At 41.8% G+C, this 12,370-nt stretch overlaps 1 protein-coding gene across 1 annotated transcript in view; it reads right to left on the bottom strand.

Moving 5' to 3' along the window:
- Positions 1-2,727: 2,727 nt before the first annotated feature.
- Positions 2,728-12,370, bottom strand: part of entpd1 (ectonucleoside triphosphate diphosphohydrolase 1) — a 45,032-nt gene continuing 35,389 nt past the window's right edge. Inside the window, 1 exon segment of the mRNA XM_024143157.2 lies at positions 2,728-3,060. Within this exon segment, the coding sequence (XP_023998925.2) occupies positions 2,854-3,060 (207 nt within the window). The 3' untranslated portion in view covers positions 2,728-2,853.

Raw genomic sequence — 12,370 nt, 5'->3', positions numbered from 1 at the left:
TTGCTTGCTGTTTGGGGTTTTAGGCTGGGTTTCTGTACAGCACTTTGTGACATCAGCTGATGTAAGAAGGGCTTTAAAAATAATTTTGATTCGATTCATATAGTCAATCCAAACCTGTTATAAACCTGTTCATATAGCCAATAAACAACCTCTTATACACTTATTATGAACCTCTTTTAAACCTGTTCATATAAGCAATACAAACCTGATATAAACATGTTTATATAGTCAATACAAACCTGCTATTAAACCTGTTATGCATCTGTTACAAACCTGTATATTTAGGCAATACAAACTGTTATAAACCTGTTTATATAGTCAATACAAACTGTTACAAACCTGTTTATATAGGAAATTTAAACTGTTACAAACCTTTTCATATAGGCAATACAAATGTTAATAAACATGTTTTATATAGTCAATACAACCTGTTTATAAACCTGTTCATATAGTCAATACAACCTGTTATAAACCGTTCATGGAGTAAATACAAACCTACTATAAACTAAAAACAACTTCTCTAGGCTTGGGGGCGCGATTTCCCCGTTCGGTGTAAAGTGTGAACAAAGTAAACTGCCTGCTACTCAGGCCCAGAAGCTAGGATATGCATATAATAAAGCTGTTCATATAGTCAATACAACCTGTTATAAACCTGTTCATATAGGTAATACAACCTGTTATAAAACCTGTTCATATAGGTAATAACAACCTGTTATAAACCTGTTCATATAGTCAATACAACCTGTTATAAACCCTGTTCATATAGTCAATACAACCTGTTATAAACCTGTTCATATAGTCAATACAACCTGTTATAAACCTGTTCATATAGGTAATACAACCTGTTATAAAGCTGTTCATATAGGTAATACAACTGTTAAAACCTGTTCATATAGTGTCGTAGCTGAATCAGAATTAGTTAGGTAACATATATAATAAGATGTTTTATTTATCTTTATGTCATTAGAATGTCTTCTTTTGGACTATACCTGTTGGCAGTTGCATTTTCCTTTCTCCTCTAGGGAAAAGTCACTTGGGGCCCAGAGAGGGGAGAGGGTCAGGCTTGTTTTTTACATGTCTGGTAATATGTGAATCATCTGTGAAACCCTGTGAAGGGCTCCACTATGTCTGTACGCAGTCACTCCCTCCTTTTCCCATTGGGGGAAGGAGTATGGCAGTGTCTGGAAACATTGTATTACCCTCTTGATGTTGCCCTTATCTTGACCTAGTATATGACCTAAGAGGCTCACTGTCTTCAGTGAGTTTTTCCAGGTTGGGGTGTATTTGAGATGGGAGTATCTAGAATTGACATTGATGAGGTAATGTTTTAGTACTATGAAGTACAAGAACGAGATTAGAATCTCGTCTAAAGAGACCAAACTGAACGATAATTTATAGCTAATGCTATCTGGCTATGGGATACTCCTCTTTCAAGTAAAAGGCCCTTTGTAATGTTCCTAAGATCTGTGATTCGTCATGTGAGTTGAGAGGGGTGTATCTTGGCTATAAAATATACTAAGAATTGTTTTGTAAGCACTCAGAGAATTCATTTATAGACACTGAATTGATCTGAGAGTCAAAGGGCTATGGTGAAGCTCATATAATTAAAGATGGACTTTAAAATATAACTCTGACTTGTGTGTGGTTTGCTCTCTAATCATTTAGTAATGCAGGAAATTACCACGACAATAGTCAATACAAACCTCTTACAAACCTGTTCATATAGTCAATACAAACTGTTATAAACCTGTTCGTATAGGTAATACAACCTGTAACAAACTTGTGCATATAGTCATTACAAACCTGTTATAAACCTCTGTTCAAACTGTTATAAACCTGTTATTAACCTGTTATAAACCTGTTCATATAGTCAATACAAACCTGCTATAAAACTGTTAACCTGCTCATATATTCATTACAAAACTGTTATAAACCTGTTATTAACCTGTTATAAACAAGTAATACAACCTGTTATAAACCTGTTTATATAGGAAATACAAACCTGTTATAAACCTGTTATAACGTGTTCATATAGTCGATACAACCTGTTATAAACCTGTTATAAACCTGCTATAACCTGTTCATGTCAATACAAACCTGTTCATATAGTCAATACAAACCTGTTATAAACCTGTTCATGTCAATACAAACCTGTTATAAACCTGTTCATGTCAATACAAACCTGTTATAAACCTGTTCATATAGTCAATACAAACCTGTTATAAACCTGTGCATGTAATACAAACCTGCTATAAACCTGTTCATTAAGGCAACACAAACATGTTATAAATTATTATAAACCTGTTATAAACCTGTTCAATACAAACATCTTATCAACGTTAAGAACCTGTTCATATAGTCAATACAATACTGCTATTAACCTGTTATACACCTGTTAATAACCTGTTCATATAGTCAATACAATACTGCTATTAACCTGTTATACACCTGTTAATAACCTGTTCATATAGTCAATACAATACTGCTATTAACCTGTTATACACCTGTTATTAACCTGTTCATATAGTCAATACAATACTGCTATTAACCTGTTATACACCTGTTATTAACCTGTTCATATAGTCAATACAATCCTGCTATAAACCTGTTATACACCTGTTATTAACCTGTTCATACAGTCAATCCATCATTTTTACATCATTTGAATATGTCAGGTGAGTATTTCATTTGAACATTCTTTCAAAGAGACAGTAGATGACAGTAAGGTCAGTTTGTTTCAAACATCTGAACTTTACTGGAGAATAAGAAGCATTACAACATGAGATACATTTTATAAACATCATGTTCACATAATCAACACACACACACACTGTCCATATGGTGTCCAGCGTGTCATATCATCTGTGTCTGGGAGTTGCAGCGCGGCCACAGGAATCGGAGACAGAGGGAGGAGGGAGAAGAGGAGGAGAAGAGAGTGAAGAAGAGGATGGTGACGTAGCCGGCATGAGGAAGAGGAGGAGTGTCTGGAGCCTCGGCTGGAATCAATATGGTCAGATTCAGCATGTAGCCCAACGTCCAACCTGCATCACTACCTGAAATCTACACACACACACACACACACACACACACACACACACACACACACACACACACACACACACACACACACACACACACACACACACACACACACACACACACACACACCACACACACACCACAATACACACACACACACACACACACACACACACACACACACACACACACCACAGTCAGTGTTGAAGATATATTTCAGAAAGTCAAGAGAACATTGTTCAGGTCAGGAATCTAAATGAATCTAAATGATTGGTATTTTGTCAGGATATAGAATCTAAATGATTGGTATTTTGTCAGGATATAGAATCTAAATGATTGGTATTTTGTCAGGATATAGAATCTAAATGATTGGTATTTTTATATTCTATTAGGATCCCCATTAGCTGTTGCAAAAGCAGCAGCTACTCTTCTTGGGGTCCACACAAAACATGAACTACATGGACAGAACTACATCAATTTAAAAAAGGCACACATAGCCTACATATCAATACATACATCCACACACATCCATACATCCACACACATTATACACATCCACACACAGCCTACACATCCATACACAGCCTACACATCCATACACGCACACAAACTATCTAGGTCAAATATGGGAGAAGTGATGTGCCACGAGATGTTGCTTAATCAGTTTTTTGAAACCAGGTTTTCTGTTTATTTGAGCAATATGAGATGGGATGGAGGTCTATGCAATTATGTCTCTATATATATATATTACTGTACGCTTTATGGAATTTGTTCTGTATTAGAGGACTGTGAAAAGACCTCTGGCGGGGTAAGTGTGTGTGTCAGAGCTGTGTGTCAGTTGATTATGCAAACAATTTGGGATTTTCAACACATTGTTTCTCATAAAAAGAAGAAGTGATGCAGTCAGTCTCTCCTCAACTCTGAGCCAAGAGAGACTGGCTGCATAGTATTAATATCAGCCCTCTGATTACAATGAAGAGCAAGACATGCCGCTCTGTTCTGGACCAGCTGCAGCTTAACTAGGTATTTCCTTGCAGCAATCGACCACACGACTGGACAATAATCAAAATAAGATAAAACTAGAGCCTGCAGGACTTGCTTTTTGGAATATGGTGTCACAAAATCTGAGCATCTCTTTWTTACGAACAGACCTCTCCCCATCTTAACAACCATTGAATCTTTTGACCATGATAGTTTACAATCTGAGGTAACGCCAAGTCATTTAGTCTCCTCAACTTGTTCAACAGCCGCACCATTCATTACCAGATTCAGGATATATGCTGACCAGAAATATAAACGCAACATGCAACAAAAGATTTTACTGAGTTACAGTTCATATAATTAATGAATTCATTAGTCCCTAATCTATGGATTTCACATKACTGGGAGTACAGATACGCATCTGTTGGTCAAAGATACCTTCAAAAAAGGTAGGGAAGAGGATCAGAAAACCAGTCAGTATCTGATGTGACCGCCATACAGTGTGACACATCTCCTTCACATAGAGTTGATCAGGGTGTTGATTGTGGCCTGTGGAATGTGGTCCCACTCCTCTTCGATGGCTGTGCGAAGATGCTGTAAATTTGTCGGGAACTGGAACACGCTGTCGTACACGTCGATCCAGAGCATCCCAAACGTGCTCAATCGGTGACATGTCTGGTGAGTATGTAGGCCAGGGAAGAACTGGGACATGTTCAGCTTCCAGGACCTTCAGATCCACATGAGGCGGTGCTTTATCATGCCGAAACATGAGGTGATGTTCCAACGGGCCTCAGGATCTCGTCACGGTATCTCTGCATTCAAATTGCCATTGATAAAATACGATTGTGCTCGTTGTCCGTAGCTTATGCCTGCCCACGCCATAACTCCACCACCACCATGTGGCACTCTGTTCACAACGTTGATATCAGCAAACCGCTCACCCACATGACGCCATACATGGGGTCTGCGGTTGTGAGGCCGGACGTACTGCCATATCCTCGAAAACGACGTTGAAGGCAGCTTATGTTAGAGAAATGATGGAGTTATGACTTCCGGCGCCGACAGAGATGGCCGCCTCTTTTCGCGTTTCTAAGTATTTCGTTTTTTTATTTGTTATTTCTTACATTGTTACCCCAGGAAATCTTAGGTTTTATTACATACAGTYGGGAGGAACTATTGGATATAAGAGCAACGTCAACTCATCAACATTACGACCAGGACTACGACTTTCACAAAGCGGATCCTCTGTTTGGTCCACCACCCAGGATAATGGATCGGATCCCAGCCGGCAACCCAAAACAACGGCACCGCAGAAGGGGCAGACAGAGTGGTCTTCTGGTCAGGCTCCGTAGACGGGCACATCGCGCACCCGCTCCCGAGCATTACTACTCACCAATGTCCAGTCTCTTGAACAAGATAGACAAAATCCGAGCAAGGGTTGCCTTCCAGAGAGACATCAGATTGTAACGTTCCTTTGTTTCACGGAAACATGGCTCACTCGGGATATGTTATCAGAGTCGGTACAGCCACCTGGTTTCTTCACGCACCGCGCCGACAGAAACAAACATCTCTCTGGTAAGAAGAAGGGCGAGGGTGTATGCCTTATGATTAACGAGACGTGGTGTGATCATAACAACATACAGGAACTCAAGTCCTTTTGTTCACCTGACTTAGAATTCCTCACAATCAAATGCCGACCGCATTATCTACCAAGAGAATTCTCTTCGATCATAATCACAGTCGTGTATATCCCCCCCAAGCAGACACATCGACGGCCCTGAAAGAACTTAACTTGACTCTATGTAAACTGTAAACCACATATCCTGAGACTGCATTCATTGTAGCTGGGGATTTTAACAAGGCTAATCTGAAAACAAGGCTCCCTAAATTTTATCAGCATATCGAATGCGCAACATGGGCTGGCAAAACCCTGGATCATTGTTATTCTAACTTCCGCGGAGCATATAAAGCCCTCCTCCGCTCTCCTTTCGGAAAATCTGAACACGACTCCATTTTGTTGCTCCCAGCCTATAGACAGAAACTAAAAGAGGAAGCACCTGTGCTCAGGTCTGTTCAACGCTGGTCCGACCAATCGGATTCCACACTTCAAGATTGCTTCGATCACGTGGACTGGGATATATTCCGTATAGCGTCGAACAACAACATTGATGAATACGCTAATTTGGTGAGGGAGTTTATTAGCAGGTGCATCGGTGATGTCATGACGTTGCCCTCTTTGGGTACAGCGAGCACTATTTCCCCCTCCCTCTGCACTATTCCCCCCTCCCTCTGCACCAGCCCTTTTCTATGCACCATCCCCCTACCTCTGTCTCCCACACCCAGGCTGCTGTGGTCAGAGAGGTCGTACATTCCTAGGGAAGATCCTGCCTCATGGCCAGACAGTWTAGAGAGAGTGAGTTTTCATAGAGAACAAAGGAATTTCTTTACAGAACTGGAGAACCGAACGACATTTATGTTCTGGAGAAGGTATAAAAGATCGGTGAAGAATCCAGCTACGAACTGGTCCGTTTGGTACAATTTTGTGAAACTCATGGGAGTCAATACGGCCACATTACCATAACGCTGTTTATACAATAGCCTCAGATATGAGGCCTACATCTAATTGTTGTATAAGATGAATGAGTGAGGATGATACTGTTTGTGAAATTTTGTAATGTGATTTTGGACTGTTTAATGAAGGAAACTCCAATTCCCTTTGGAGTTTAACTAAATCAGAGGACCGCCCATGAGCACAGTTATGGTCTGGCGTCATGGGACAGGCCCTTTTCTGCTCTTCCGAATAAAACCCCCACCCGGGTTTTCTATCACCAGACCAGCTTACCTCGATATCGAGAGGGCCAAGGTTTGAGAGAAGACCGAGCTTACCTCAATTACGAGATTTCTAAAGGTTGCAGACCAGCTTACCACGAGAGGGCCAAGGTTTGAGTTACGAGAATTATCCTGAGTATAAGCTAAAGGTTTGAGTAAGTGCCTGAATCTTTTAACCATCCACGTGGTTAAACTCTTAGACTATCGATACCGACAGAATAAGAACAAGTCTTTGATATTAATTACTAGTCTGCAGCTAGGAATTCGGTATCATTGAACGCGAAGACCGACACCAGCGAAACAGCTATTCTATAACGACATGAATGAATGTCACTCTGAACTATCCAATCTAAACAAACAGAGAGAGAGAGAGGGCGGACAGACTTCCAACAAAACAACGACACAACGACACTGGCAGTAAATATATATTGATTGTAATTGTTCCGAATGAGTGAGCGTTCATGTGCAAAGGATTAGCATTTCAATTGTTATAATTATCAACTGTGTGTTGTCATCTCAGTCGACCCCCACTTCCTTTTGTCCACCCTGTTAATAGTGGACTGGTACTGACCCTGTATATAGTGGTACTTGTACTGACCCTGTAATACGTGGTACTGGTATGACCCTGTAAAAGTGGTACTGGACTGCACCCTGTATACAATGGGTTACTGGTACTGACCCTGTATACAGTGGTACTGGTACTGACCCTGTATATAGTGGTACTGGTACTCGACCTGTATATAGTGGTACTGTGATACTGACCTGTGATATATGGTACTGACCCTGTAAACAGTGGGTACTGGTACTGGACCCTGTATATAGTGGTACTGGTACTGGACCTGTATTACTGGTAGACCCTGTAAAAGTGGTACTGGTCTGACCCTGTATATAGTGGTACTGGTACTGACCCTGTATATACTGGGGTACTGACCTGTAAACAGTGTACTGGTATGACCTCGTATATAGTGTACTGGATATGACCTGTAATAAGTGGTACTCACCTGTAAACGTGGTACTGGTACTGACCTGTATATAGTGGTACTGCCCTGTATCAGTGGTACTGGTACTGCCCTGTAAAAGTGGTACTGGTATGACACTGTATAATAGGTTGCCCTGTATATAGTGGTACTGGTACTGACCTGTAAATAAGTGGTACTGACCCTGTATAAATAGTGGTACTGGTACTGACCCTGTATATAGTGTACTGATACTGACCCTGTAAAAAGTGGTACTGGTACTGACAAACTGTATATAGTGGTACTGAACCCTGTATAATGGTACTGGTACTCGACCCTGTATACTAGTGGTACTGACCCTGTATACATGGTACTACTGTATACCAGTGTACTGGACCCTTATTAGTGGTACTGACCCTGTAATATGGTATACGTGGTACTGACCCTATATATAGTGGTACTTGACCTGTATATAGTCGGTACTGACCCTGTAATAGTGCGTACTGGTACTGACCCTTAACAGTGGTTATGACCCTGTATATAGTGGTACTGGTACTGACCCTGTTATAGTGGTACTGACCCTGTATATAGTGTATGACCCTGTATATAGTGGTACTGACCCTGTATATTGTGGTACTGACCCGTATATATGGTACTGGTACTGACCCTGTTATAGTGGTACTGACCCTGTATACATGGTATGACCTGTAATACGTGGTATGGCTGACCCTGTATATGTTAGTGTACTGACCCTGTATATAGTGGTACTGCACCCTGTAATAGTGGTACTGACGCCTGTATCACAGTGGTACTGACTGTATATAGTGGTACTGACCCTGTATATAGTGGTACTGACCCTGTATATAGTGGGTACCCTGTATGGTACTGAACGCTGTATACAGTGGTACTGACCCTGTATATAGTGGTACTGGTACTGACCCTGTATATACTTGGTACTGGACCCTGTAACAGTGGTACTGGTACTGACCCCTGTATAATAGTGGTACTGACCCTGTATATATGATGGTCTGGTACTGACCTGTATCAGTGGTACTTGGTACTGACCCTGTATACGTTGGTACTGGTACTGAACCCTGTTATAGTGGCGTACTGACCCTGTATAAGTGGTACTGCGTACTGACCCTGTATATAGTGGTACTGACCCTGTATATAGTGGGTACTGGTACCTGACCCTGATCAGTGGTACTGGACGACCTGTATATAGTGGTACTGGTACTGACCCCTGTATATAGTGGTACTGGTTACTGACCCTGTTATAGTGGTACGGTACTGACCCTGTATATACTGGTACTGACCCTGTAAACAGTGGTACTGGTATTGACCCTGTATATAGTGGTACTGGTACTGACCCTGTAAACAGTGGTACTGGTACTGACCTGTATATAGTGGTACTGACCCTCGTATATAGTGGTACTGAACCTGTATTCAGTGGTACTGCACTGACCCTGTATACAGTGGTACTAAACTGACCCTGTATATACTGGTACTGACCCTGTAACAGTGGTATGTGGCTGACCCTGTATATAGTGGTACTGGTACTGACCCTGTATACAGTGTACTGGTACTGACTGTATACAGTGTGTACTCGTACTGACCCTGTATTACAGTGGTACTGGTACTGACCCTGTATATAGTGGTACTGGTACTGACCCTGTATATAGTGGTAACTGGTTACTGACCCTGTATATAGTGGCTACTTGGTACTGACCCTGTAAAAAAGTTCTGGTAGACCCTCGTATACTACTGCTACTGAACCTGTAAAGTGGTACTGGTACTGCCTGTATATAGTGGTACTGTACTGACCCTGTAAACAGTGGTACTGGTACTGACCCTGTATATAGTGGTACTGGTATGACCCTGTAAACAGTGGTACTGGTCTGACTGTAATATATGGTACTGACCCTGTATTTCAGTAGGTACTGGTACTGACCCTGTATATAGTGGTTACTGGTACTGACCCTGTATATAGTGGTACTGACTGATTAGTACTGACCCTGTATATAGTGGTACTGGTACTGACCCTGTAAAAAGTGGTACTGGTACTGACCTGTATATAGTGGTACTGTATGACCCTGTATATAGTGGTACTGGTACTGACCCTGTATACAGTGGTACTGGTACTGACCCTGTATTCAGTGGTACTGGTACTGGACCCTGTATATAGTGGTACTGGTACTGACCCTGTATTCATGGACTGGTACGACCTGTTATAGTGGTACTGACCCTGTAAAAAGTGGTACTGGTACTGACCCTGTATATAGTGGTACTGGTACTGACCCTGTATATAGTGGTACTGGTTCTGACCCTGTATATAGTGGTACTGACACCTGTATATAGTGTACTGGTTCTGACCCTGTATACAGTGGTACTGGTACTGACCCTGTATATAGTGGTACTGACCCTGTATATAGTGGTACTGGTACTGACCCTGTATATAGTGGTACTGGTACTGACCCTGTATATAGTGGTACTGACCCTGTATATCAGTGGTACTGGTACTGACCCTGTATATATGGTACTGACCCTGTAAACAGTGGTACTGGTACTGACCCTGTATATAGTGGTACTGGTACTGACCTGTAAACGTGGTACTGGTACTGACCCTGTATATAGTGGTACTGACCCTGTTATTCAGTGTACTGGTACTGACCCTGTATATAGTGGTACTGGTACTGACCCTGTATATAAGTGGTACTGACCCTGTAAACAGTGGTACTGGTGCTGACCTGTTATAGTGGTACTGGTACTGACACTGTATATGTGGTACTGACCCTGTATATAGTGGTACTGGTACTGACCCTGTATATAGTGGTACAGGTACTGACCCTGTAAAACAGTGTACTGGGTACTGACCCTGTTATATAGTGGTACTGACCCTGTATTCGTGGTACTGGTACTGACCCTGTATATAGTGGTACTGGTACTGACCCTGTTATAGTGGTACTGGTACTGACCCTGTATATAGTGGTACTGGTACTGACCCTGTAAACAGTGGTACTGGTGCTGACCCTGTATATAGTGGTACTGGTACTGACACTGTTATAGTGGTACTGACCCTGTATATACTGGTACTGACCTGTATATAGTGGTACTGACCCCTGTAATATGTGTTACTGACCCTGTATACAGTGGTACTGACCTGTAAATATGGTACTTGACCCTGTATATAGTGGTACTGGTCTGACCCTGGTATACTTCAGTGGTACTGGTACTGACCTGTATATACTGGTCTGACCCTGTAAACAGTGTACTGGTGCTGACCCTGTATATAGTGGTACTGGTACTGACACTGTATACTAGTGGTACTGACCCTGTATATACTGGTACTGACCTGTATATAGTGGTACTGACCCTGTATACTACGTGGTACTGACCCTGTATACAGTGGTACTGGACCCTGTATACAGTGGTACTGACTGCCTGTTAAATAGTGGTAACTGACCCTGTATATAGTGGTACTGGTACTGACCCTGTATATAGTGGTACTGACCCTATATTATAGTGGTATCGACCTGTATATAGTGGTACTGACCCTGTATATAGTGGTACTGACCCTGTATATACGTGGTACTGACGCCTGTATAGTAAGTGGTACTGACCCTGTATATTGTGGTACTACGACCTGTATATAGTGGTACTGTATGACCCTAGTATGTACTGCCTGTTATCGTGTACTGACCCTGTATATAGTGGATACTGGTACTGACCTGTATATAGTGGTACTGACCCTGTAATATACTGGTACTGACCCTGTATAAGTGGTACTGACCTGTATATCAGTGGTACTGGTACTGACCCTGTATATCAGTGGTACTGACCCTGTATATAGTGGTACTGACCCTGTATATAGTGGTACTGACCCTGTATATAGTGGTACTGACCCTGTATATAGTGGACTGTACTGACGCTGTATACAGTGGTACTGACCCTGTATATAGTGGTACTGGTACTGACCCTGTATCAGTGGTACTGACCCTGTATATAGTGGTACTGGACGCCTGTATATATATGGTACTGATCCTGCTACTATAGTGGTACACTGACCCTGTATATAGTGGTACTGACCCTGTATATATAGTGGTACTGTACTGACCCTGTATATAGTGGTACTGACCCTGTATATAGTGGTACTGACCCTGTATTTAGTGTAATGACCCAGTATACAGTGGTACTGACCCTGTATATAGTGGTACTGACCCTGTAATATAGTGGTACTGGTACTGACGCCTGTAACAGTGGTAATGACCCAGTATATAGTGGTACTGACGACCCTGTATATAGTGGTACTGACCCTGTATATATAGTGGTACTGGTACTGACGCTGTATACAGTGGTACTGACCCTGTATATGTGGTACTGACCCTGTATACAGTGGTACTGGTACTGACGCTGTATACAGTGGTACTGGTACTGACCCTGTATATAGTGGTATGGTACTGACCTGTATAGTGTACGACGTAATAGTGTACTGACCCTGTATACAGTGGTAATGACCTCAGTATACGTGGTACTGACCCTGTATATAGTGGTACTGACTGTATACA

This window comes from Salvelinus sp. IW2-2015, unplaced genomic scaffold (genome assembly GCF_002910315.2).
Source record: "Salvelinus sp. IW2-2015 unplaced genomic scaffold, ASM291031v2 Un_scaffold3699, whole genome shotgun sequence".
Lineage (NCBI taxonomy): Eukaryota > Metazoa > Chordata > Actinopteri > Salmoniformes > Salmonidae > Salvelinus > Salvelinus sp. IW2-2015.
The sequence above is the reverse complement of the archived record's forward strand: the minus strand, read 5'-3'. Positions and strand labels throughout refer to the sequence as shown.